The sequence below is a fragment of the Tamandua tetradactyla genome, chromosome 6 (assembly GCF_023851605.1).
Source record: "Tamandua tetradactyla isolate mTamTet1 chromosome 6, mTamTet1.pri, whole genome shotgun sequence".
Lineage (NCBI taxonomy): Eukaryota > Metazoa > Chordata > Mammalia > Pilosa > Myrmecophagidae > Tamandua > Tamandua tetradactyla.
The window spans coordinates 38563423-38589262 of NC_135332.1; the positions used below are offsets into that span (position 1 = coordinate 38563423).

At 50.7% G+C, this 25840-nt stretch overlaps 1 protein-coding gene across 12 annotated transcripts in view; it reads left to right on the forward strand.

The window, feature by feature from the left end:
• The window catches only part of MSI2 (musashi RNA binding protein 2), a 501147-nt gene that overhangs the window by 409215 nt on the left and 66092 nt on the right, over positions 1-25840 (forward strand). For all 12 annotated transcript variants that reach the window (XM_077164879.1, XM_077164875.1, XM_077164874.1 and 9 more), the window contains one exon: positions 15307-15389. In XM_077164879.1, the coding sequence (XP_077020994.1) occupies positions 15307-15389 (83 nt within the window). The remainder of the gene's footprint in view (positions 1-15306; positions 15390-25840) is intronic.

Consider the following 25840-nt stretch of genomic DNA (forward strand, 5'->3'; position numbering starts at 1 on the left):
AAGACATGCCCAGGGGATGAAGAGAGGATTCCAGAGAGGGTGGGTCTCACCAAGGTGGAAGAATGACAAATAGATGCTTGCAGCAAACAAGAATGAAAACAAGAGAGATTCCTAATGAGAGCTTTTGGGCATTTTGTGCTTTCAGTTCTCAGGGTGTGATTAGTTGTCTTGCTGCTTGGCACAAGACCAATCCCTCTTTTCAATATCAAGTTTCATAAGCATGGAACAATAACAAATCATTATAAATCCTCTGGTGAATGGTGGGTGGGTGGTTTTGTTGTTCTTTTTTTTTTTCCTCCTCTTCGATAAACTCATCTTTTCTGTTCAGGTACCTTTTTTCCCATTGTCAGTGGAGAATGGCAAGGATGGGATTGTGTCTCGGAAACTTGCTGTATTGTTACTCTGTTATTAGGCAGAAGACTTAACACCAGGCTGGGTGCTCAGATGCCTCATTGTGAGCTCGGGATGGAATTATGCATCATGAATAAAAACCGCTGTCAACATGCATTGGTTTCAAAACATTAGAGCATATGGTATGTGATTATCTGTATTGTCAAGTGCAATAAAGTGAATTTGGAAATAATAAAGAATGTAATTTTTTAGAAATTTGGTAATAAACTAAGGAAGGGATGACAGCTGAGGTTCCTTAAGGCCCCTGACGCAAATAAATTGAAGGTACTGGTCTCTGCAGCCCAGTGGGAGAGTGGCCACGTAGCTGTCTGTGCCCAGTGATGTTTGAGTTGCTGTCTCTGCGTTGCCTTCTCCAGAAAAGGCTGAGGGATCCAGGAGGAGATGGCGGCTCCTTCTTACTTGGCTGAGGATAGGGAGCCCACTCTCCAGCCCCCTTTCCCCACCAATTGGTCAACAAGAAAGGTGTTACTCAAACGCGAGAATAGTGTGTAGCTTCCTTACAGAGGCAGCCACCTTCTAGAGCCCCCAATCCTGCAGGATCAAATTCTGAAATCAATAAAAGCAGGAAAAGCAGCTTTCTAGGCAGGCACTAACTAGTACTTGAGGGTCTGGTTAGGGCTAGGAGCTGTGCTGAGCTTCATGCACGTCATCTCATTTCAACTCTCCACGTTGCTATGAGGCAGGTGTTATCCCAGTTTTATGGGTGAGAAAACTGAGGCACCGATAGACATCGCACAGCTGACCAGTTGTGGAGCTGGGATTACACCCATGCCAGAGCCCAAAGCCCAGGTTCTTTTCACTCACAACCCACAAATAGGGGAATGACATATTTGAAGGCCTCACCACAGGAAACCTTTAAATTCTATGGTCCTAGGGTCTTGAAGGAATGTTCCAGAAAGAAAAAAGAAAATTATATATATACATAAAAATGTATAATTTGAAATCAGGTGACACTCCTTATTCTCAGTTGAGCTTGGCAAATGATGATTTACATTTGTTATTTTATTGGATTTTCCCTTCACTCTTGATTTTGTATCCTGGCTCCAGCTAGGGGAACCCATTTATCTTCACCCTAATAGTTTACCTTGGCCCTGCTCTAACCACCCTCAGGGAAGGTCTCCTGAACCAGTCAAAAGTTTTTTGAGGGTGGAGGCAGAACCTGTTTACTTTTTCTCACTTTCTGACCTGACTGCTGCTATGTTTTCTGACTGCTGGCTTCACCTGGACTCCTGGTTCCGATTCAGGACTAGCCTGGGCCCGGGTGTGGCCTTCCACTCTGGCCTGCTGGGGCTCATCCAGTGCTTGCTGCCAGCCAGGCACAGTATTTCATTACTAAGCGTGAAGAATTGAGAGTACCAGCATCGGGCCAAGCTAAAGCGATTTGGATATCTGGGCAAAGAGAAGAAATTTAGTCCATTTCATGCCTGGATACCTCTGTAATTCCCAGGACAGGGCGAGAAGAGGCTTGAATAACCCCTCTGACCTAGGGATTGTGTGATCAGGTTTCCTTTGGGGATGACAGCAAAGTGAGTCCCAATTCACTTCCAGATTGCTTTTCTTTGGCACCATGGAGTAGACCCCACTAGAACCCATACTGCTGCACTCAACGTTTATTGATAACTAAATTATTTTCAAGCCTCAGCTGGCGACCCACTTATCCAAGCAATGTTGGGCACAAAATTCTTATCTAAAAACTACAAACTTGTGCAGTAATGATAACAGCAGCTCTTGCTACCTTATTTAACCCTCTTTGCAACCCTGTGAAGTGGCATCTTTATCCCTGTTCTACAGGCAGAGAGAACAAGGGTCGGGGAGGTTAATGGCTTGCCCCAAATCACACTGCCAGTGTGCAGCAGACCCGGGATTTCAACCACATCCTCAGATTCCCATCTCCAATCCTTGCAGCCGTCCAGATTCTCACTGATCTGCCTCAAAAGGATGCGTTGCTCTCCTCTTCCTCTCCACCCAAATCCCTTCCGCATCAGTTCTTTTGAGTAGTTTGCACTGAGTGACATCAGATCTTAGAGTAATTTCCTTTGGCGAAAAATAGACCTTGAGCAGAAGGGCTGAGGGTAAACCACAAAGAATATTTCCACCCTTGCTCTCAATTCCCAGCATTGCCCACTGACGACCACCGCCACCCCCACTGGAGAGCTGGGGGAATTGAACCGAATGCTCCTAATGATCTGTGAATGTATTAATCCTACTTCCCGTTAATTAACAATATGATAAAACCAGCATTTCACAAGTCGTCACTTAACACATGTTTTAGCAATTATGTACTTAGTGGTTTGGATTCAGAATGCTAATAGAATAAAATTTTAATGAAGATAGGATGCTATGCAAAATGTATTGAAAAGAGTTCAGGTGTTGTTTCAGTTAACATGTAGGAGGCAGGGGTCTCAGTTTGAAGGGTGAAGCCACCCAGATGCCTTCCAAGCTCTCTATGCTACTGAGCCAGTAGGATCTAGGAGATCTGGAATTAGCTGGTTTCTCACTCCCATGAATCTCATCGGAAGACCCCTCCTTGGGCGTGGGCAGAGGTCCACACCCGCTGGCAGGCGATGAAGGTGATTTGTCAGCCAGGTACCTACTCTCCCCCACCTCCTGGCTTTTAGCTGCCTCTGTGACCAAGGAATGACGTAGAACCAGAACTCTGGACATTCAGCTCCACGTTCTCCCTCTAGAGCAGAAGCCTCCAAAATTTAATTGTGCAGAAAAAACTTAGCATGCATCTCTATGAGATACTATTTAATTTTCAATCATGTACATGTACTATCAAGGTTAATAAAGCAGGTATATCATAAAACTTATATAAATAGAAACAGGAAAAATACATTTGAAATAAGCAATATTTAAAATTTTATCAATAAAGTAATATTTTTGGTGAGTACTGAAATGCTTTTTTGAGTACTAAGATGCTTCTTTTTTTTCTCTCTTGATTTGACACTGTGATACAACTCTAAGGCTTGGATTCTAAGTTTAGTTTGGTTTTAATGGTGTCACAACTGAAAACTACACCTCACAAGATACCCAGGTCCCAATGGAAGAAATGCATTCACTGCGCTGACTAAATCATGCAACTAATTTTTCAATCCCATCCTCCAATTATGCAAAGGAATTTGTTGAAATTCAGCTTGTAAATTTCCATCTTCCCCGATGTCAATCAGTTTTTCATGGGAACTAATCAAGTGTTGCGTTTTTGTATTTTTAACAAATGGGTTCAAAATCCACTGAAATGTTCATTTTAAAAGGTTTTTTAAAAACAGGTTTCACAGTTCTGTTTCCAGGCTTTAAAAGTATGCAGATAGGAAAGCTTTTGTAGGTGACCCAGTTACATCTTTTTTTAGCCACAAAATCACATAACAATAGAAGTAGTTTCCAAATGTTTGTGTTCAGAGTGTTTTCCCTGCAGCCCAAGTTTCTGTTCTAAAGCCCTTTCTTTCTTGCTCACGTGGCTGCTGCTTGTCCCATCTGGAAGCCTAATGTGGCTGGTACCGAGTCTTGCTGACGGTGAGAGAGGGTCAGCTGGCCGTTTTCCCTTTGGTGGCATGGGCATCTAGCATTAGTGTTACCTCCAATCCATGTTTTCTTCGCAGTTGCCTGTTTTACTGGGGTCGGTTTACTTAAAACAAGATCACGTGATCTGTACTTCCATTTCTCTGTCCCATGTAAACAGCTCGAGTCCCAGGTGTGCTGGCAGCAGGTGAGTGACTGCAGGTGCCACCCTATCCTGGCTCCATTGTAGCATCTCCCCTTTTCCACACCATCTAAAACAAGTTCTCCTGACATATGGGCGTGTGATGGCACCTGGATATTTAATTCATATGTTTAAATCGTAATGAAGTGTAAGTTATCTTTTAGATGGAAAATAAATAAAAATGAGATGTTACACCTTTTTTTTTCTTTAGTCCAGTGTTTCTCAACTCTCCCTATACATCTGAATCACCTGGGGAGATTTTTTAAACTACAGATTAACGCAGACCTTTTTCAAGTCAAAATTCTGAGGAGGGGGCATGGGTGTCTGTATTTTTTAAAAGCTTCCCAGGTCATTCTATTGTGCATCCTTGGTTAAAGTAGCTATTCCAGACCACTACTGCTTAAGTTTTAATTTCCATAAACTTGTTAAGATGCAGATTCAGCCTCCATAGGTCTGGGTAAGACCTAAGACTCTGCCTTTAACAAGCTCCCAGGTGCTGATGCACTTGGTTTGTGGACCGCCCTTTGAGACGCAAGCCCCTAGACTGAGCCGGCCCTTGCCTCCCCACCCCCCACCCTTTCTTCTACCCCAGCCCCTGGCCTTTGGCTCGCTCCCTGCAAAGCACTGAAGCACGGTCCAGGCTGCCTCGGCTCCAGTTTCAACTTCTTGGGGAGATCTGGCCTCCAGATGTTAAGAACAGTTCAGAGTGTGTCCTTTACAGCCAGATAAATAAAGTAGGCCAGACCCCACCCTGGGATGAATAAGCGTGCGTGTCTCGTGCAAATCAGGGTTCCTCTGCCAAACGCTTGGCAACACCTACCCACAGACTCCAGGAGGGATTGTTGGCAGCACTGTAGGCTGGGGTCACAGAGATGCCCACAGAAACGATCCTTCTGCGGGGGCCATGGAGGGGCTGTGCACCAGCAGGCATCCAGCCAGGGCTCTGTCCGTGGGGACTATTCTGAAACCATAGCTCATAATAAAAGTCATATAATTTGTGGCAGTGCTGAAAACCTGTTTCCAAGTAGCGGTTTCTTGATGGAGGAGATTTAGACCGTTCTGAAAACTTGTTATAGGAGGCGGGTGGGCATCTCGAGGGGGCTGCTGGGGATGCCGAGGCTCCTGGGTAGAGGGTGTCCTCCCCACCCTTGTCCTGAGGGGAAGGATGCAGGGCTGCTTCTTACACACCCTTGGAGGGCAGGTTTTGTTGGTGCCATTTCTGCCCCCGCTTCCCTCTTTGTTTTCTTCTGTCTTCTTCATGTTCCCTCTTCAGAAGCTACCAGGGCATCTCCTCGAAAACAGGTCATTGGCTTTTTCATCAGCAACCTTTTGTGGGCCCGCCTTGGCAAAGTCTCATGTGAAAGGAATCACGGCCAGACGGCAGCTTCCCAGTCCTGGAATAAGTGAAGGAGCTGCTTGGAGCATCAGTGAGTCAGGGCACTGGGCCACTGTGGCCACATCCTGCTGAATCAGGGTGACCCTCAGGTTTTGCAGACACTCAGGGATCAGAAGATGATTTTTCTTACCTAAAAGAATACAGACGAGGGTCTTTTAAAATAACAAGATAGCTTAGGAATTGTTCCTAATGTCTCATCTTACCTTTCCCTGTCCTGAATCTTGTTATCACTGTAATAGTGGGTAAAGCCCCTTGAATGTCTTCATGATAAACATGTCAAATGAATTCTAATAAATGAGACTTGGGGCAGTGGGCAAAGGAAAGCATGTGTGGAGATAGTGATTGAGATGGGGGAGAAGTCATAAAAAGTCTAGTTTGATCTGTGGGAAGGGGAAGTTGGCCCCTCACTAAGTGCTTTCAAATAGTCCTGCTGGCTGGGACATGGGTTTTATTGTTTCTGTGTCACAGAGGAGGATACTGAGGGTCAGGGTGGTTGAATATCCTATTCAGAGTCATACAGCCCATCATTGCTGGAGCCAGGACTTGAGCCCAAACTTATCTGTCTCCTAAGTCCACCCCACCTCAACAGAAACATGAAGAAAGCAGATGGAAACTCCTTCACATTTTCCAGGAAGCTCTCTGCTTGCAGTTGGAGTAGGGTGGTTGAGGATCAGAAAAGGAGACAGATTTGAAACCCTCTCTTTGGGGAGAGACTGGAGATACCAACCTGAATACCCAACCTTTTAGGGGAGAGCTTTCGGTCTGCATCCCACCTCCCCAGAACCCAGCCCAGGGGGTTAGAAGTCTTAAAGAACATGCGCCTGCCAGTGGAGGCCGCCAAAGCCTCTGTAGGCTCCGTGGTTTCCAGAGCAGACGCGGAGGCGGCACGTCCTCATGCCCTTGCTCCAGCTGCGCCTGCGACCTCAGCCTCCTCCACCCCGCTGGGCGCGCGCGGCAGTCCTGGCACCTTCTGCCGGGGTCCTGATCCGAGCCAGTTGTCTAGCGATTTAATTTGGTGAATTTACCACTGCGTCCCCGAGTTTATATTGGCACTTAACAGCAGTAATATGTGTCTCTCTTGCCAAGAACTGACTATTTTCCTGACCAAGATGGAACACCATGCACAAAAAAATAGGTTTGTGAACTAATCTGCTGCCCTGACAAGTGTCATTCACAGAATCACTGCTATAGAGCGCACTTGGAATGAAATGAGGTTGGGGTTTTCTGGCCTGGATCACAGGTGCTTTTTCCCTCTCGGTTAACAAGAGTCTGGGATGAGACACCCTCTCCCTGCAGCCGCAGGCACTTTGAAATCACACTATCAGTATTCACGGCAGATTTCTCTCTTAGAAAAATGGTTTGGGGATGGTTGGAGGACTCTCTTTTCCTCCCTCGCTCCTCCTCCCTCCTCCTCTCTCTTTCTCTTTCTCTTTTCCTTTCTTCCCTCTCTACCTTCTGTCCTCACTCCTAAATCGTAAAGCCCACCCCGTGCACTAATGTGATTTCATGGGCTCAGGGAGGCACCCCCAGACCCGTAAAAAAAATCTCCCATGGCCCAAATGCCTGTTTGGGATTCTAAAGAGAACACAGTGGCTTTCGCATATTAATTTGATTCAGGCAAGCCACCAACACTCAGGAATTGGAAGCAAGATCTGTCGTTTACACTTTAGTATGAACAGGTTTCCAGTCCTTTACTGAGCCTGGGAGAGAAGCTTTGTGTTTGCCTCTGATCTCCCAGTCGTGTCCTGGATGAGCCGCCCCTGAGGCTGAGAGTTCCAGCTTTCCATGTACCAGATGCCAGAAGCTCCTTAAAAACTGCTTTAGTTTCCCCTTTTGTGTGACAAGGGCCCTGGGGAGTCTCCTTTCTGTGGCAAGTTCTTGATTCTATTTCACCAAATGGTCTCAACTCGGCTCCTCCTGAATTGGGAAACATAGAGGAAAGGTAGATTCCAGTGGGCATCTGAGTCTACTGGAAGCTGAATAAAATGCGGACACCTGGCCACACCCACGGAGCCTGCCTTCGGAACAGGGGCAGGGCGCAGCGATCCGCATTTTTGACAAGCCCTTCCCTACCAGAAGATTCTGCAGCAGGACCACACTGAGAAACGCTGGTCTAGGGGCACACTTTGCTTTCACACCCAGCTTGATTTTTCGGTTTAGGGGCCTTCCTAAGTGGGCCTGGGGCTGTGGTGGCCATTTGAAAAAATTACTTGTAACCGAAGGCTTCATGAAACACTTTCTGGTTCTCTGTTGGCTTCTGACTTTTCGAATGTTTCTCTGCATATTTCAAGGTCAGGTGTCGGTCAGAGCACCCTCAGGCTGAAAGAAAAAGAAAAGCATCTTTCCACTTGAGAAATTGGCTCCCTTCTGGCAAATGTGGCCAACGTAGCTTAATATTAATTTAGGGAATTCAGTCCTGTGCAGTTACTCAGAACTAGATTGGAAATCTGATAGTGCCATTGCTGTTATCTGATTCCCCACACACCTGAGATCGCCCCCACCCCCACCCAGCTCCCTGCATCCCCAAAGGTGGCGGGCGAGGCGCAGGTGTGAGCTGGCTCTCTAAGTAACTTTCCCCCTCCTGATTAAGTGCTGTGTGGGAATAAAGGAGACGCGTGTCAATTCACACAGATCTCTGCCTGGGCTGAGTGAGAGCCACTTGTAATTCCCCACAGCCCCAGCGAGCTCTGCAAGGCAGAAAGAAATATGACCAGGCAAGTTGAGAAAATAAATTAAACTTAAGTGTCAACTTTTCTTGTTTCTCTCTTCATTATTAAGAGATGGAATGGGGCTCGTTTATCAAGGAGGGGGAGAAATTAATTGACACGGCTTTAATATCATGGTGTCTGGCGTGTCTGGCCACATTCCTTCATTTTTCGAAAAGGCATTTTATTACGGTTTACAGCAACCAGCTGCCAGCTCCGGGTGTAAACGGGGAAGCAGGTGCACGAATGACCCACCGTGCGGGGGCCTGGATGCCACCCGAAGAGGGCAAGGCAGGGAAGGACGGCCGGGTCAGAAAAGGCCCCCAAAGAGGCAGCTTCTTGGCTGGGGGCAGGAAGGATGGAAGAAGGGGGTGGGGGAGAACATATGTCCGCAGACCCCTCACATCCCCTGCAGGCCAGTGGATCCACCCTGGGAAGTGGGGAGGTGGCAGGCTCTGCCTCCAGTTGCTTCCTGGCGCTGCAGTCTTCGTTCTGACCAGCCCTGGGGCTGAGACCTGTGTAGGGAAGGGTCAGGGCCAGCCTCTCTGCTTTGTTCTCCCTAAGGTGAGGAAGTGAATGCTTCTCTGTTTACTCCCCTAGGGAGGCTGACTCATTTGAAAGCCAGTTTGCTCTGTAACCCAGCCCCATTTCAGGCCGGTTAGTGGTCGGAGGCTAGAGATGATAAGAGAAGAAACTCGCTGCATGCCTATCCTAGGTTAGACCGGCTCGGAAGATGGTCTAGCTGTTCTTCTTTATAAACATCACGTTTGTCGTGTGCCACTAAAAGCCCCCGGCATCCCCTAACCTTCGGGTTAAGGAGGGCTTTACCTGCTGTGGGCGATCGCTCACATCTCCCCTACTCCCTTCCCCTGCCCTCGGTGTCCTGTGTGGGGAGGACAAAGGGGTTCGTGCGGGAATTGTCGGTGTCCTCACAGGGAAACAAGGCAAGGCAGGGCTCCAGAGCCTGGCTGAGGGCAAGGGTAGGATTAGGATGATGCCAAGTGTGGAAGAGAGTGGGCTGTGGGAGAAAGGACACAGGCTCCAGTGGGGCCTCTGTATAATGGGAACAATCACTCCTTGCCCAGGTGGCTGGGGGAGGGGAGTGAAGGCTGAGTTCAAGAATGTACAAAGAGCACCTAAGTCATTTCGATGATGGAGAGCTGCTCAGTAAGTGTAGACCAGCTTGTTGATTAGAGTATTAAATGATGATGATCATCATTTTTTTGATAGAAGAAAACAACCACATTTGGGATACCAGACAGTTGTAGCTGAAGGAATCCCGTCCTAGCTAGGTGGGCACCGATATTCTTAGCCAAGTTCACATTTGCCGTTTGGGTGTGAAACCAGACACTGCACAACTGTCGCCCCATCCCCTGCCAACACCAATGTCTGAAAATGCCCAGGAAACTCTAAGGGCACTTCAGACTAGTGACGATCCCAAAGAGGCAATCAGTAATTGGAAACATGTCCATTCTTTTGGGAAGGCAGCTTGATTTTTCATGGAACAGCTCTGTGTCCTGAGTTGTATTTTCCTAAGGGCAAGCCCGGGGCAGTGGCCCGCCGGTCCCTACCGTACGCACATGTGGCCTTCCGGAGGGGGTAGGTAGAGCCTCAGACCTCCATCTGGGGTTCCACAAAAACCCTTCCAGGCACAGGAAACCCACTGGCCAAGCCCACATTAGCCCATGGAGGTGGCCCAGAGTGTACTGAGGTAGGCGTGGGGGCAGCGGGGTGCGCAGACCTCTGGGGCTGATTCTACTTTAGGCAGATGGCCCACACGTGCCTCTTCGCCCCCGCTCACCCTTCCTGAGCCATGTGGCCACCTAATTTGTCTTCGGACACTTGCTGATCCAAGGAAGTCCCTGACAACCTGCCCCAGAAGAGCAGTTGGGGTCATAAAGGGGGTTGGCGATCAACTCCTGCTCTGCTTTTAGACACGTCAACATCACCGTGGACCAGTCACTTCGCTGTGCGGAGCAGCTGAGCAGCACGAGGAGAGCGAGACTGCCCTGCCTCGCGCAGACCCACCTGGGGACCCGGTGGGCTGGTGTGTGAAGAAGCGCTTGGAAAGCAGCAGCTGCTCTGCAGGCGGGGAGGATTGGTGTTTAGCTGGAAGCAGCCCATCGATATCGCTGCTTCCCCCAATACTGGGGTTTTAGCAAGAGAGGGAGGGAGTGTGAGTTATGAATGTACTTGCATACACATATCTTATATTCCTTATGGGCCACTCAGAATAAATTTGACAATTTGATTTTGTCCCCTTTTAATTTATTTTCCCCCGTTAACCAATTTTTTGTGTAACCCATGACTTGCATTGATTTTCATTGAAGATGCATTAGGCACTGCCCAATTGCCTATTAGTGTTCATTGACCTATATGATAAGAGAAGGAAATTATTTTTGAGGCTAGAAAGAGGCTGTTCCCATCTTTTCCAAACTGACCTAAAAAAATTCTCTGCAAGTTAACTGTTGAATGTTCCGCAGTGGCTGCATTTGGAGCAAGTCATTTTAATTTTGAGGTATTTTGTTTTCACATTTCTATTCTCCTCTTCTGTGTGTGTGTGTGTGTGTGTGTGTGTGTGTGTGTGTGTGTGTGTGTGTGTTTATAGCCTTGTATTATTCAAATGAATATACAGTTTGATTCATTTGAAGAAAAGAAGGAAAAAAGGTTTGGCTGTTAAATGCTTATCTCTTAAATAGAGCTTTCTTGTTAGTTTCCAATAATAGCGTCATTCAGGAGAAGGCTGTAGAATTTCATTTGTAAATGCCCCCTGTCAACTACCACCGTGTTTTTCCCTGTTTTAGAACTCTTGTCTGGTTGGGGTTAGCCTTCCCACCGCCTTCTCTGAGGCAGTGCTGCTAACTCCTGGGGCCCTGCGGGAAGTATGGGGCAAGGTGGGTGGGGGGGAGGGGGTGCTTCCAAGAGTCCAGACAACTATTTTGCTAGTAACAGGTGAGCAGAACTACTGGGTGCCCCCAAGTTCTGGCGCTTTGACCCAGTCACGTCCCCCAGCTGTCAGTCCCTGGGCGACTCCCAGCCTCCTTGAGTGAGTTTAATACGTGGGGATCCGTTCCCTGATTCCAGGGCCACAGGACAGGCTGAGCAGGGAAGGTTCCAGGACAATCCCGCAGGGCATGAACGGCATGGTGAACCCCAAATCAAAGTCTTCGACCCTGGCAGGTACCAGAGCAGGACACGGTTCTGCCTGCTTTTACGGGGCCCAGAGAGGCAGGGGGCACCCTGGGGTCACACAGCTAGTTTTCAGCCCCTGCTTTTGAGGAGGATGATTGCGTGGTTCTCTTACCTGGCTGCTGTGCCAGGTTTGAGCCTTCATGAGGCTCTATCCCTGATTCTCAGGGTGGGGTCGGGGACTGGGTGGGTTCAGTGGGGGCTCCCTGTTGGGAAAAAGGGGACCAGAGGGATCAGCCCTTTCACCCTGCAGCCTTCCTATGTCTCATGTCTGATCTATACATCCAGGAGATGTGTCAAAAGACGGTGATGCCCAGAGGAGTTTTTCCACCCACCGACCGGTCCTGCCCAAATTTCGAACCTCATTGTTTTTGTCCTTCAGGGCTCAGTTTAATTTATTTGGGGGTTGTTTCCCACTGAGTTACTAATTTGCACCTGTGAGATAAAATGATTATATGTTAAAGAATAATACTTATTGATAATTAGGTGTTTCATTGCTTCTTTGCTTTCCCCAAATAGAATAAATAAATATTTTATACATAATCAAGTTTGTTTTCTCTATTCAGGCCAAACAGATAGGAATGTTAAGCGATATAGATCTTTAAAATACTGCAAATAAGTCTTGACATCAGTGAATTGTTATGCATCCCAGGTACATAGGCTTGAAATCCAGGCTATCTCCTTTAATCAAGACAATCATTTTTGTGATTTCAAGTCCTATGTGGTTAGGGAAGAGACCAGCAGGGAAAATTTCGGAGTCAGAATTTGAAATCATGCGATGAGCCACCGTCCCACCCTTCCCGCTACAGCAGTCTGCATTTTAATTCCTGTCTCCCAGTGCTCGCCCCCTGCGTCCCTCTGAAGGGTGGCTCAGGGCTCTGAATGGTGTTGGGTGTTCAGTGATTTACACAGTGGGCTGGGCAGGAAAGCAGCTCCCGTGGCATGGACCAAACCCTTGTCGCCCGCCTTGACTTGACTTATCCTGATCTCTATTTCAGTATCAGTGACTTGGGCTCGGCAGCAAGGTTGCTTTAAAATAGGCATCCCCTGGGGGACAGTGGCCCCAGCTAGCACCAGCTTCAAGCTTGTTCCCGACAGCAGGGCTGGGTTCTGCTCTCCCGTGCACACTCTCCTGCCTTCTGTCCTCAGAGGGTAGAAGTCAGCCAGCCTGGCTGGAGGAGGCAGTGTGTGACCTGCCCTGTGGGCGTGGAAACCCACGGCCTTGCCCTAACTAGCTAACCCTAAAAGCTAAATCCTCCTGGCTTGTTGAGGGGTTCTCCTGCTGCCTGGGTTGGGGTTCAGGACAGAGGAATGACCCTCAGAGATGGGTGAGACCCAGAGTGGCCCACAGGTGAGCAGTGAGGATGGAGAGGTGAGAGGCAACGTCTGGAAAAGGAAGAGACCTCTGAGTGGGAAACTCTGGCTGTGCCTTTGGAGAGCGGACTTCCTGGAGGGGGAGGGGAAGGGGTCACATTGATCCCATATCCTCTGTCATGCCTGGCGCAGAGGTTCTGTTTGTGAGAGGCAGGAAATGCTGCACAAGGACAGAATCAACCTTGAGGGGAGATAATCACCAGGTGGATTGACAAAGGGGAGCAGAAATGGCTCCGTCGTGCATTTACTCACTCAGCATTCACTCAGCATTTACTGTGAGTTAGGGGCTCTGTTTGGGGACCCTCAGTCCCTGTCCCTGGTGGTCCAGCTTAAAGCCAGTGCTAGAAGATTCTTGCTTCCTCTGCCACCCCCCTTTCTGCTCTGAAGGGTTCTGCCTCTTAACCCGCCCCCCCCCCATTAGGGACCACGTGAGGGGCTGGGCAGGAAGAAGGGGGTTAACCATTAACCCCTCGGGGGGCCTCAGAGCTTCCTGCCTGGCTGGAGGTTTGACCAAGTGGCCTTTAATGCCCCTTCCGACTTGGGCTTCCCAAGCCCCCAGGTGAGCAGAGCATCCATGGAACTGAAACTGCTTGGCTTCGGGGGTGAGGCGCAAACACACCAAAGCCCGGAGATAAGTCATCTGGGGACTGCTCCTGGACGTGGCTCTCATCCAACCCTGCAGATAATAAATGGGACCAAGAGCCGAGGAGGAGACACCCAAACAGAGGGAACCGATGTCCTTGCTGGAGATGACAGCTTCGTAGCTCACTGCAGGGACCTGGTTAGGGGGCCTGTAAACCTGATGGATGTTTTTTGTTGGGCCTCATTTCAAACAAAATATCGTGTCTGATGCCTGCTTCAGGCTGCAGACGTAACTTAGGACCCAGCTTTTACCAGGATGCTGGGAGAAGCTTGCCAACTTTGGAACCCCGTGTCCTCATTGTGGTGGATCTGACATACCTCCTTAGGCACCTGGCAGGGGCTGCACTGTGTCCCGGGGCACTACGCTGGGGAACACATGCTTGGTATTGGGTGTGTGCGAAGCATCTCGCAAAAGATCTTGATTGCCATTCACGTGGGGGTCCCAGCCCTCTGTTTTGTTGGAAATTGCAAGGCTGGAAGTGGCCTCTTCTTTTCCGGAGGAATCTTCTAGACCCTGCAGGAGCTTCACTGTAGGAGCTCAGTGTATCTGCTGCCTGTTCCCAGGTGTTCCTTTGAAGATGAGGGTATCAGAGTTGGAGAGATGAGAGTCAGAGAGACTATAGAGATTCTCTCTCTACCTTGGGTTGCTGGGACCCAAACTAGATATGGGAGCTTGAAAAGGAAGCATCTATATTTAACTCATTGTCCGAACACTTAATTATCATAATATAGAAACACCTGTTCTGATTTTGGCTTCCTGATCAGTGTGTCTGGAGTTGTATTTTTCTAGGTTTATACTTTTGCAGAGGAGAGCCCTGGGGAATACTCATTTGGATTGTGGCCAGAGGTGTGAGACTGAGCGTCCAGTCTCACCACCTTAATTTGTAGGTGCAGAGTCAAGGCTCAGAGAGAGGAAGGGGCTTCCAAGAATTTACACATAAACCAGAGGCAAAATCAGAACTCGAACCCAGCTCTCCTGCCCCCCATCAGCTTGTCTGCAACCACTGCATGACACTGCAGGACACTGCAGGTCTGTACTAAAATTGCAGCGGCATTTCATTCGAGGTGGGGTGTGTTGCTGCCTTCTGACCCAGGTGGCAGGGCAGAACTCAGGAGCGGTGTCACAGGTGGGACAGCATGCTGGGAGCCCTGTCAGGGTGGCAGGAGGAGAAAGAAAGAATCAGGAGGGGGTTAGCGAGAGGAACTAGGGATGCTGGGCAGCAGTTGCCTGCCAAAATTCTTCAGTAGGGCTTGTCGAGCAAAGCCGGTCTCCAGCCGGGTAAATACAGCAGATAGCTGACGGGCTGACAGCAGGCATCAAACAGTCTTAAACTGCCCCAAATCCACAGTGCTTTTGAAGCAGCAGTAGAAAAAGGATGCCTGCGCAGAACAGAGACCCGAAACTTTTAATAGTTTCTTCCAGGCCTCAGGATGTCCTGATGAGGTATTAGAGGAAGTAATTCAGGAAGAAAAGGACAAATAACCACCTCCGTCTGGAGGCTGACCCCAGGGCTGGCCGTTGCTCTGTGCGGAAAGGGCAAGTGTGGCCCTGCGGTGCTCATTAGCCCACCCGCCTGCCTGCGCCTCTGGGCTCTGACCTGGTAAATAACAGACAAGTAAATTTTTTGTTTGCTTCTGGGCAAATGTAAGCCACACAGTGTCCGCTGCATGTGGGCGCGGTCGTTAGCATTTCTTCACTGTTGGATGGGTGCTTCGTTCACATCACAAGTCATTTCCTTCCACCTCAGGGCCCTTCCCGGGGATCCACTCCACCCATCCCCAAATCAGGAACCCTCCACGGCTGCAGGACTTCAAAGAAAAACACTCAGGAGCTTGGGAACTGAACTCACCCCGTCTCTCTCTGTTTTTTCTTTTCCTTTTCCCTTTAGGGTTTGGCTTTGTCACTTTTGAGAATGAAGATGTTGTGGAGAAAGTCTGTGAGATTCATTTCCATGAAATCAATAATAAAATGGTAAGTTTGGGGAGGAGGTGCTGAAATGCTGAAATGCAGCTCTGCTTTGCGGGCCAGCTTCAGCCACTGATGCCTGGGGCGGGGGGGGTGATGCTTGGGGGGTACAGACTTGAAGGTTCAGCCCCGTGAACGGCAGCACTTGTTTAGGACACAGCTTGGCTAACTTTTGCTGTAAGGGGCGAGGTAGTAAATATTTTCAGTCAGGCAAACTCTGCTGTGGTAGCAAGAAAGCAGCCATAGACCGTGGGCAGGGCTGTGTTTCAGAAAAACTTTATTTATGGGTGCAGAAATTTTAATTTTATATAATTTTTCTGTGTCACAAAATACTTGATTTTTTCCTTTTCTTTTCTTTCTTAAAGATGGTACAAAAACAGGCAGGGAAGCCGGATTGGTCTGTGAGGCATGGTTTGCCGACCCCTGGCTTAGGGTATTATTTTGCTGTTTGGGTTTTTGGGGTATATTCTAGCTGTGAAATTTATGTCCCCAAACCATTTCTCTCTTTGGGTCCTGCTGGACAGTTAACATTCTCCCCTTGTGACCACCTCTAGATGGTTTGTGCCTTCATGATCAGCTGCTTCCTTTCCAGCCTTTGGCTCTTTGGGGTTCCTTTCCTGCCCTGGTGTCCTCAAGAAGGATGGAGGTTGAGTGAGAGCAAGTTCGGGGAGCCAGGTGGGCCGCCCAGAGAAGTGGCCACCAGAGGGCGCCATACCATGAGCCGAATGTGCACACTCACTCAAAGTCTCCAACTCTTTCAAATTGAGTAGGGGGTGAGGAACCCCTTCCTCGTTGGTTCCAGAAAATGGAAATCAGTGGTTGTTTCTGGAGCCATCAGCAGGTCCTTTGGCACCAAAACATTTTGATGGGCCAGCCTCTAGCCCCGAGAGAAGAGGGAGGGGAAATTTATGTTTCGGTCGCAGCCATAACTTTGATATTTTCTTCCTTTTGTCAAAACATTCCTTGCTTCTGAAACATGCATTCAGATATGCATTGTATATTGGTCTGATATGTGTTCACCGACTTTAAATTCAATAATAGAGCTTTTAGTGTGGATAAGATCAAAGCAATCTGCTTAGCATGTGGTGCTACAGGCCTGATTCAATATTTGACTTGCTAATTTTCTTCCCAGGGCACTAAAATAATATTGTTCATATTGTTCCTAGCTATAATATGCATCTGAAATGGAAATACAGTTTCTTTGCATACTGTATGTTGGAGATGTCAGCTCAGACGTTAAAACGGCACAGGGGAGATGAGTGCATAGGATTACCACAGAGTCCCTCAATGGCTGTTTCTGCCCCCATGTGCAGGTGCCTTCCAGTTGGTACTTCTCTCTTTCAGTGGGTTCTACTTGTTATTGTTTAAAACTAGAGAGACAGGGAACTTAAAAGGAAACGAGCCTCTAGCACCCCCACTGCCTTGTTTTTCCAAGCCAGAGTCATGCTGTTGACAGAGTCCAGTGAAGGCTGCCTGGGCAGAGGGGAGTGGAGGAGGCCATGCAGAAGGCTGGTAGGCACCACTTCTGTCCTGTGGGGTCTTAATGGTTCATCAGGAAAGGCCTGGTGTACACTGGCAAGAGACTGTACTCTGAGCTACCTCAAATGCATATGGCGGCCTCTCACTATTGCCTGGCTTTGAAACAAACCAGAGAGACAGGTGGGCACAGGCTTTAGTTTCTCACTGTTCCAGCGGGGGTAAACTGAGGCCCAGGAGATATGCCCCAGGGCTTCCCAGATAGTGAAGGAGAATAGATCTTGAACTTATTGGCTGCCAGTAAACTGTGTCGACAGTTGTTTGAGTTGAGAAGGGGAGAAAGCCCCAGAGAACCAGTGAGCCATTGAGAGAGAGAGTTTCAGTCCCAGAAAGATAACTGACTTGAAGCCAGAGAGGTCTGCATTCATTTTCCCTAATTCTTTCATATTTATCACATTCTGTACCGCCCCCAGGTGGAGGCTGACTATGACAGGCACGGGTTACTGGGTTGTCATAGTATGAGGGTTTGTGTTTTCTTTTGAATCGTTAGTACCTGTTATTTAAGAATATGCAGAAGTGGAAGTAGAGGAAGTGGAGGAGGAGGTGGGGGGCCAAGTGTTAAGGATCCCAGGTTGTGAAGGTCCAGAGTCCCACCCCAGCCCCACCAGTTATCAGTTCTGGGGAAGAATTTAAAGGTATTGGAAGATGACCTGGGATGGGTCACTGACTCTCACTGGCCTCCGGTGAGACAGGGATGGTAATGGTACCACCTCGCGGGATTGCTGAGATTGGATGAGGTACCGCGCATAAAGGCCGAGCACAGGGTGTGAGCTTCATGAACATTTGTCTTGTCATCTTCAACCTCAATCACGGTTGAAAAGTCTTCCTCCCCGCCAGTTTCCCCTGCCTGCAAAGTAGGGGGGAATTTAAAGGGTGTTGGGAGAGGAGGCTGAGTCATGAATTGCTTTGGATTCTGTTATACTGGTTTCTACTTCTGAGGCCCACAGAAAAGGAAGTGAATTTAAACTGTGCTATGGACAGAATTCAAATGAGGGATCTGGAAAGACTGAGAACTCAGAGGCTGCCAAGCAGGAACACGGACAGTTGTGAGAATGTACGTAGGAGTGTTTTATAAACTGGACTGTGCTTGGAAACTGTAAAGACGGCTCTCATTTCACCCTCCCGGTCTCCCCATGCATTTGGCAGGAACGGGCAGAGATCTGCGTGCCTGTGAACCTGCCTCAAGCGACGGTTTTCTCATATTCACAGATAAGAAAGTTCTCACCGCTTGTTAGTAACAGAGATAGGACTTAATTGCAGATCTTCTGACCCCCTAGTCCAGTACCCTGAGCCTGGCACGTAGTAGGCCCTCTGTAAATAATTGAGGAATAAATAAGGGATTAGATGAGGGTCCACATGCATGAGGCACGCCGTGGTTCCCAAAGCTCTTTTTCTCCTCTAATCTAGCAGGTGGATCTCCTGCATCTTTTTAAAATCAGGGCCCTCCTCTACTGTCCAGGAGAGCTTGTAGGGGCACTGAGTACTCCTGCCACAGAAGATAGGAGAGCTGCTGTCAAGAAGCTGACATCACAGGAACACCCCCTTCCCCCCCCGCCAATGTAGTGCCAGCCTTAAGGAGATCTCCCATGGGGTGGTGGTGTTGGGGTGGGGGGTTAACAAAGGGCGGTTGGATAGAAAAGATTTCACATGACCCCCCTCCCACATAGGGTTTCCTTGAAGAGCTGACATTGTTTTGAGTGCCAGCAATAGCTCTGCTAAATGCTTTCTGTACCTCATCTCATTTGATTATCATACCTTATTCTTCTGTAGGCATAAGCATTATCCTCTTTTTACATATGAGCATGTTAAGGCAGAGAAAGGTTAAGTCCAAGGTCACATGGCTAGCATATGACAGCATCAGAATGCAGGCCCAGAAAATTGTACTCCAGAGCTCATGTGTATAACCGCTAGACCACACCCTTTCTCCCGGTTATTAAAGGACTTTAATAAAGGTCATCAAGCAAGGCTGCAGGCCACTGTCACTCCATTGGCTCCATGTTCTCTTGAGAATGAAGCAGAGGAGACAAACCCAGCCAGGGTCAGATTCCTGCTGGGGGCAAGGACCAAGCCGGAGCTTAAGGGGACCCATTGACTGCGGATGTCCAGGCTTCTTCCTCCACTGCCCCAGAAGCAGGTCAGCGAGGGGCTGAGCCCTGAGAGCCCAGACCCCACCTCTTTCTCCTGGCACAGGTCAGCGGGAATGCAAATATGGCTCTTTATCAATAAACACACACTTGGACTCTCCGGAGAGGGGCTCCTCTCTGGCCGCTCGGCACCGGTGCCAGTGCAACTAATAAGGCCTCCCGCTGCGTCGCCCTGATTGAAGCGGGGCCCCAGCAGCAGGGACTCTTCCTTGATTGGTCGCCAGAGCGCAGCGGCCTCCTAGCAGCAGAGGGAGGGAAGCAGGCGGGAATTAACAAAGAGCCAGCTCGGGTTTCCTCAGAGGCCTGGCTCAGTCCCCACCTCAAAATGGAGTCAGGGAAAAACCAGCCTCATTGGGAAGAACTTAGGGTACAGTTTGAAAAGTGCCTGGCGGGGAGGGCACCTCGGGTAGAGCATTTCCCACAACGGAGTCAAAGGAAGAAAATGACATTCCCCTGACACAGGGAGAAAGAGGGCCTTGGATGGTGCTGTCTCGCTTAGTCCCCACAGCGTCCTGAGGGAGGTAGAGGTTACTGTCCCATTTTACACATGTGCTCAAAGAAGTGAAGGGATTTTGCCCCTGGTTGCTCAGTTCCCAGCACCAGAGCTGGGATTTGAACCTGGGCTATTCTGGCTCTGTGCCCTGTGTTCTTTCCACACTACCCTGCTGCCAACTTAGGCAAACCTGATATACAGAAAATCTGGACATACATGACTGTGAATATAAGGAAGAGGTTTTATTTGCTTTGTGCAAGGGTAGTCCTTTCATTCTGTTAAGGGAATCTGATTTGCAAAAATGTGCCAAGCAACTTGTGATAAAGCCAAGCCGGCTTGTTTGGTATCCATTGTCTTGGAACGAAGACAAGGTGTGCAGGCCCCTTGGTACTGTGTTCCACGGACCTGCAGCCTTGGCATCACCTGCAGTCTCAGGCCCCGCCCCAGACCTACGCAATTTGAACTGGTGTTTTCACAAATCCACCTGTGCATATTACAGTCTGAATGGCACCACACTAGGATCAATGCTAATGATAGATAACGTGGGAGTTGTGGGTCCTAAGTCATCCAGTCAGTGTCAGTAGGAAGGTACCAGAGAAGGGGGAACTGAAGCCCTGAGAGCAGGGAGCTGGGATGAGCTGGGCCTGCCACCCAGGACCTCAGCTTGGACTGGTGATCTCAGAAGCACCCCAGGCTGCCTTCGGGACCAGAGAGAGACCAGATGATCTCCAGAAGGGGCTCCCAGCACCAAGGGACTCCCCCTACCCCCACCCCCTGAGCGCAGGTCTTAGAGCATTGACTGTAGACGATACCACTGGCAGTGAAAAAGCGTGAGTGCATGTGTCAAGGTGCGGGGCTGCACAGCCTTCTGAGTGTGTGCACACGTCCTGGTTCCCGTCAGGACCTGCCGGGACATTTGGAGGCACTATGGGCATTGGAACCTGGCAGGCCCACCCCCGTTTCAGTGGCCGTGGGCTATTAGCACCGCACCCCACCCCCGCCTGTACTCTTTCCTCCTCTGTGAAATGGAAAGGATGATGCTTTTTGCAGCTTTTGTCAAACCCTGGTCTGGTTCCTGGTCCTGGGAGGTCTCGGCCTATTCTGTCATAGGTCGTGTGATCTGCGGGCCTGGAAAGAATCAGCCCTCCTGACAGCTCCCTTGGTAACTATGAGATTCCTCTACTCGGCCTCAACCAAGGGCCGACAGACTCTTCCTGTAAAGGGCCGGGTGGTAAGTAACTTAGGCTTTGAGGACTGTACCGTCTGTCTAGCATGAGAACAGCCACTGACACTATACAAACAAGTGAGTGTGGCTGTGTTCCAATAAAACTTTATATACAAATACAGACAACAGCCAGTCTGGCCTGCAGGCCGTAGCATGCCAGTTCCTGGCCTCAGCTCATCTAGCTCAGAGCAGGCATGGCAGGGTGCTGCCCATCTCAAGGGACCAGGGAAAACCTTTTAGCCAAGTGGTAGCCATTGTCACTCATGAGTCAGCATCTTACTAGGCAGGCAGAGGCTGGGGAGCAGGTGCCCAGACAAGCAGCAGCGTTTGGGGTGGACAGCAGCCTCCAAAAGCATCAGCGCCTCCCTTCTCAGGAGGGGCCCCAGAGCACTGAGCAGGGAGGGGGCGGAGGGACAGTCGCAGGCAGGTGGTGTCAGCCAGAGAGGCTGTTTTGATTTGTTACAGCTGCCGGAATGCAATATAGGAGAAATGGAATGCTTTAGAGGGGGAATCTAGTAAGTTGCAAGTTTACAGTTCTAAGGCCATAGAAATATAAGGCCCAGAACACCTGTCTCAGCTGGGAGGCAGGTGGGGAAGTCTGCTAGCTCTCTCCCAGCTTCATTTGGCTTCCCCGGGGGCATTTTCTTTCTGCCTCTCCAAAGGTCCCTATCTGTGTGGGCTTAAAGCTTTTCCCAAATGGTTCCCTTTTCAAGGACTCCAGTAAGCGACCCAATGGCTTACTGAATGGGTGGAGACGCATCTCCATGGAAACGACTTAATCAGAAAGATCCCACCCAGCAATATTCAATGAGGCTTAAAGAACAAGGCTTTTCTGGGGTACACAACAGTTTCAAACCAGCACAGAGGACTTCCCGGCAGCGGGGACACCCAACATTGTGCAGCTCTCCCCATCCCTGCAGCGCGATTATCCCGCTGAGCCGCTTACTGGCTCTGTGGGCTTGAGAAGTTCACTTCTCTGCCGGGGTCGGCTGCCTGTGCTGCGGGACCGGGAAGCCGACCCCCACCCCAGAGAGTTGCTGAGAGTGAAGACTTGTACCTGGTTCAGGGCAGAGCTAGGCCAAAGCACACCCCACAGACTGAGGGAGATTTTTACTACTGTTAACATCGTCATCCTTAAAATCGTTTTGTTGAAAAATAATCACAAGGTAAGGCCCTCCTCGATATAAAAGCAGTCAGCGGATTGCAGGTGTGCAGGGACTGGGCTGGGTCGGGACTGAGGTGCCTGGACAAGGAAGGCATGTGTGAGGGGGGCCAGGGACGCTTGTCCAGGAGGAGAGAAGGCGCCCAGCCCCCCACCCACAGAGCAGGAGGGCCCGAGAGGTGAGCTTCTGGGTCCCAGGGTAGCTGGTCTGGCCCTACCCCTGCATCATCCTTTTGGGAGCTTCAGAAAAACCCTCTTCTGAGAGCAGAGCCTGGTGAGCTCTGAGGCCTGGCACCCTCCAGCCCAGGGTGGTCCTGGGGCATTGATCCTCTGATCTGGGACTTCTCGGTGGGAGAGGATAGAGGACCAGAAAGCAGCAGAGTCCTGAGGTGGCCTCTAGGACTCGGGGGGCCAGGCCCCAGGCTAGGGCAGCATTGGGGTGCCGCCACCAGCAGGGTGCCCTGTGGCTGGGCTGCTTTCCCCTCCCTCAGGCTGCTTCTGCTCAGTCCCCATAGGCTGAGGGCACAGTCAGGAGCCGCCCCAAAAGGGGGCAAGGGATGCAGTTGGAATTAACTAGGCTTCTGTGTTCGTGATCCTATTTGTAGCATCGTTCTCACTCGTGAGCTAATTTTAGCCCATCCATTCTGCTTCTGTTGCCATTTATAAAATGAGAATGTCAAATGCAATATTAAACAAGCAGGATGAAGGCAAAAAAGGAAATGCCAGAGAGGCATTTAATAAGTGAATCTCGTGTGTACGTGGGAGAGGGAGAGACCCTGGCCCCCCGCCACGTGCGCTGTGGCATTGTGTACAGGCCCATTAATGAGCAGAGTGGTGCCCGCGGGGAGGGGTGGCTGGGTGGTGAGTGCTGCCAGTGCTGTAGGCAGAGGTGATTTGGCTTGCGAGGTGGCGGCCGTGGCCACACTGGTCAAGTAGCCTGCTGCTGCGTCTGCCTGTTTGCCCTTCACTTGTCCTTTGGCAGCATCACCGCAGGGAGGGCTGAGACTCCCCAGGTTCTGAGCTTCTCCCCATGGTGCTGCAGCCACCCTCCTAACCACCACCCTGGGTGCCCGGCCATGAGAAGGGGAGCACAGAGAGCACCACGAGAGGCTGTCCCCACGCTTTCCTGCCCCTTCCCTGAGGCCTGGGGCTCACCCCTGTTCCTCCTTCCTTTCACCCCCACTCCCTGCTACTCTTTGCCTGACATCCCAGGGAGGTTCAAGCTAATGCTCAAATTGTGCCTTTTATTCTCTTTTAAAAAGAGCAGTTAAATTCCTCTCCATGCAGCCTCTGCAAAGCCCACCGTGGGCTGGGGGTAAGCACCAGCCTTAGGGCAGAATTTGGGCACCTACTGGAGGCTGAGGTTTCTTTTCACTTTGAAATGTCCTTGCAGGTTCCCAGAAATAAAAAGGAGAACAGCTGCTGCTGCTGCCACCATCAGCTTTTCCCCCAAACAGTGCAGCCGGTGACGGTCCCTTTGTGCACCTCACTGGTGATGGTGACTGCAGGGAGGGTGGCCTCTCCTGGCTGGTGGGGGGGAAGGAGGAAGTCAGCTGCAGTGCACGCGAGAGTGCTGGGCTGGGGGCGCCACCCTCTGAGCTCCTCTCTGCTCCCCAGTCCTCTGGATTTAAACAAGCACGGATGTAAGCTGGCATCATCGCCTTTAGACACACTCACCTGGGCTTGGTGTGGAGGAGGGTAAGATGTGACTCAGGTTTAGTTTAGCTTCCTCCGTCCGGTAGCTCAGCTCACTCTGTAGGATCAGCTCACGTACAGCCTCTAAGGTAGGTCCTTCCTTTACTCTGCTTCAGATGAGACAGCTGAGGCCCAGAGAAGTTAGGCAACTTGTCTGAGCCCAGAGAGCCGGCAGGTGGAGCAGGGATTGAAACCTGTTACATCCTAAACGGGTGTGGGCAGGGGGGAAGGCGGCGGTTAGCAGGGGTGCGTGTCTGGAAGAGTGTGGGAGACCAGCTCCTCTCCACCCCTTGCCCAGACCCAGAGCCCCGCACAGGAAGGAGCCATACCCTGTCACATTCACCTTTGTAGCCACCTCCCGCCCCTGCAGGTGCTAAACATCACTGGTTTACAACCTGCCTCACTTCATCGATTATAGCAACACTCTAAACAGGATAAACAGTGGATAAAGTTAATTCTGGAAGTTGTGGAGAAATTAATTCCGGAAGCCAGAATTAAAGACGGCTTTGTGGAAGAAATAGCTTCTTCTAGGCCTTGGGGGCGAGGGCGCAGAGGCGGGAGCAGGGGCCCGGGAGTGGATCCTGGCTGTGTCGTTAACTCACTTTGTGACCTTGAACAAGGCATTACTGGGAGCCTCGTTTCTTTTTCTGCTGTCATTATGGAGTGGGTGAGGCCATCCCAAGAAAAGAAGTCAGTTTGGTAAGGGTGTGGAGAGCAGTGGACGTTTCTAGAGGTCTTCCTGTGTGCCAGGTGCCATCAGGTGTAGCTGCTTTTCAGTGCCTTGAGCCCGTGAGGGTGCGGTGACCGTGCCTGCCGGTGAGGACTGCTCAGTGACGGTGCAGGCCCCCCTCTCCAGAGACATCCTGCTCCCCGGGAGACCACGTCGAGGTGCCGGGCCCTGCAGGACCTTCCGTGCTCTGCACAGATGGGTCTGGCTGTCTGCAGCAAGCACATGTCCTGGGAAGGCACGTGTCCCCGAGCTGAGCAGGCTCCCCACATCTGTGTGCATAGGTACCCCTTCTTCCACAGACTCTGTGGCTGGGTTCCCGTCCACAAGGGAGGGACTGAGCCAGACAAGTTCTTGTGTGAAAGCGGGTCCCCTGTGCTGGGCTGCACGGTGGGCTGAGCCCAATGTCTGGGGCAGGCCGGAGGGGTGAGGGAGCATGGAACTCCTCTTTTCTGTTCTCAGTGACCAGCTGAAAAGCCCCTCTGAGTCTGCAGAGGGCAGAAAGGCTGCGCTGGGGAGGGAAGGTACTGCAGATGGCGTGACATCTTCCCCTGCCAGATTCAAGGGCCAGGTCTTCCGGACACAGCTGCCGGGAAATCTGGGGGTGTGGTTGCTGCCTGACCCCCGTTCTGCCATGATAGTGGTCCCCCCGTGTCCTCAGGTAACCACCTACTCGTGCACGAGAGTCGTGAATCTGCCTCCGGCCCCTGGAAGAAGAGCAGCTCCATAGAATGAGAACCGGGGGGCCCCGCGGGGAACGTGCACTCAGGCCCCTCGGGACAGGGGGCCATGGGCCCTGCCTTCCCCCCGCTGGCATGTTCGTATTCTTGCCATCCCCCCGCTTTCCTACCACGCGCACCTCTTCACCTTTCGTACAGAAGCCATCCCTCGAGCAGGAAGGGCCCTGCCCTTGCTTTGACTCACTGCTCTTGCCACCTTGAAACTCCCAGTAATTGTGGAGCAAGGGCCCCTCGCCTTCATTTGGCTCTCGGCCCCACGGTCTGTGTCCGGGCCCGCGCTTGAGGAAGGCGGTGCCCGGCTCGGTGCCGGGGCGCGCGGTCAAGGCGCCACAGTGGGGACCCCCGTCCTTCGGAACAGGCCCCTTCCTGGAGGAGGACTTTCCAACGTGACCTGTACCGCGCCAGGAGTGAAGCTGCAAACACTTGCCTCTTCAAGCCAAACAGAATCTCCTTGTCTGGGCGGGAAATCGAAGCCAGCAAGGCCTCAGAGCAGGGCTTGGGTTTCCCGGCCCGGCCCCGGGCAGTGCACTGAGTGGCCATTTGTGTAGCGACCAGGGGAAAACAAAAGCCTTTTCACTTCTCAGGCTTCCCCGGAGCTCAGCGCCCTCCTCAGGCAGCCACGGGGAAGCGGCTGGGAAGCCAGCCCCACAGAAGCTCCCCGACCCCCCCCAGAGAGCCTGTGGCGCGGCCCCCACCCCCAGTAAGCAGAGCAGGGGCTGTGGCAGCAGGCAGAGC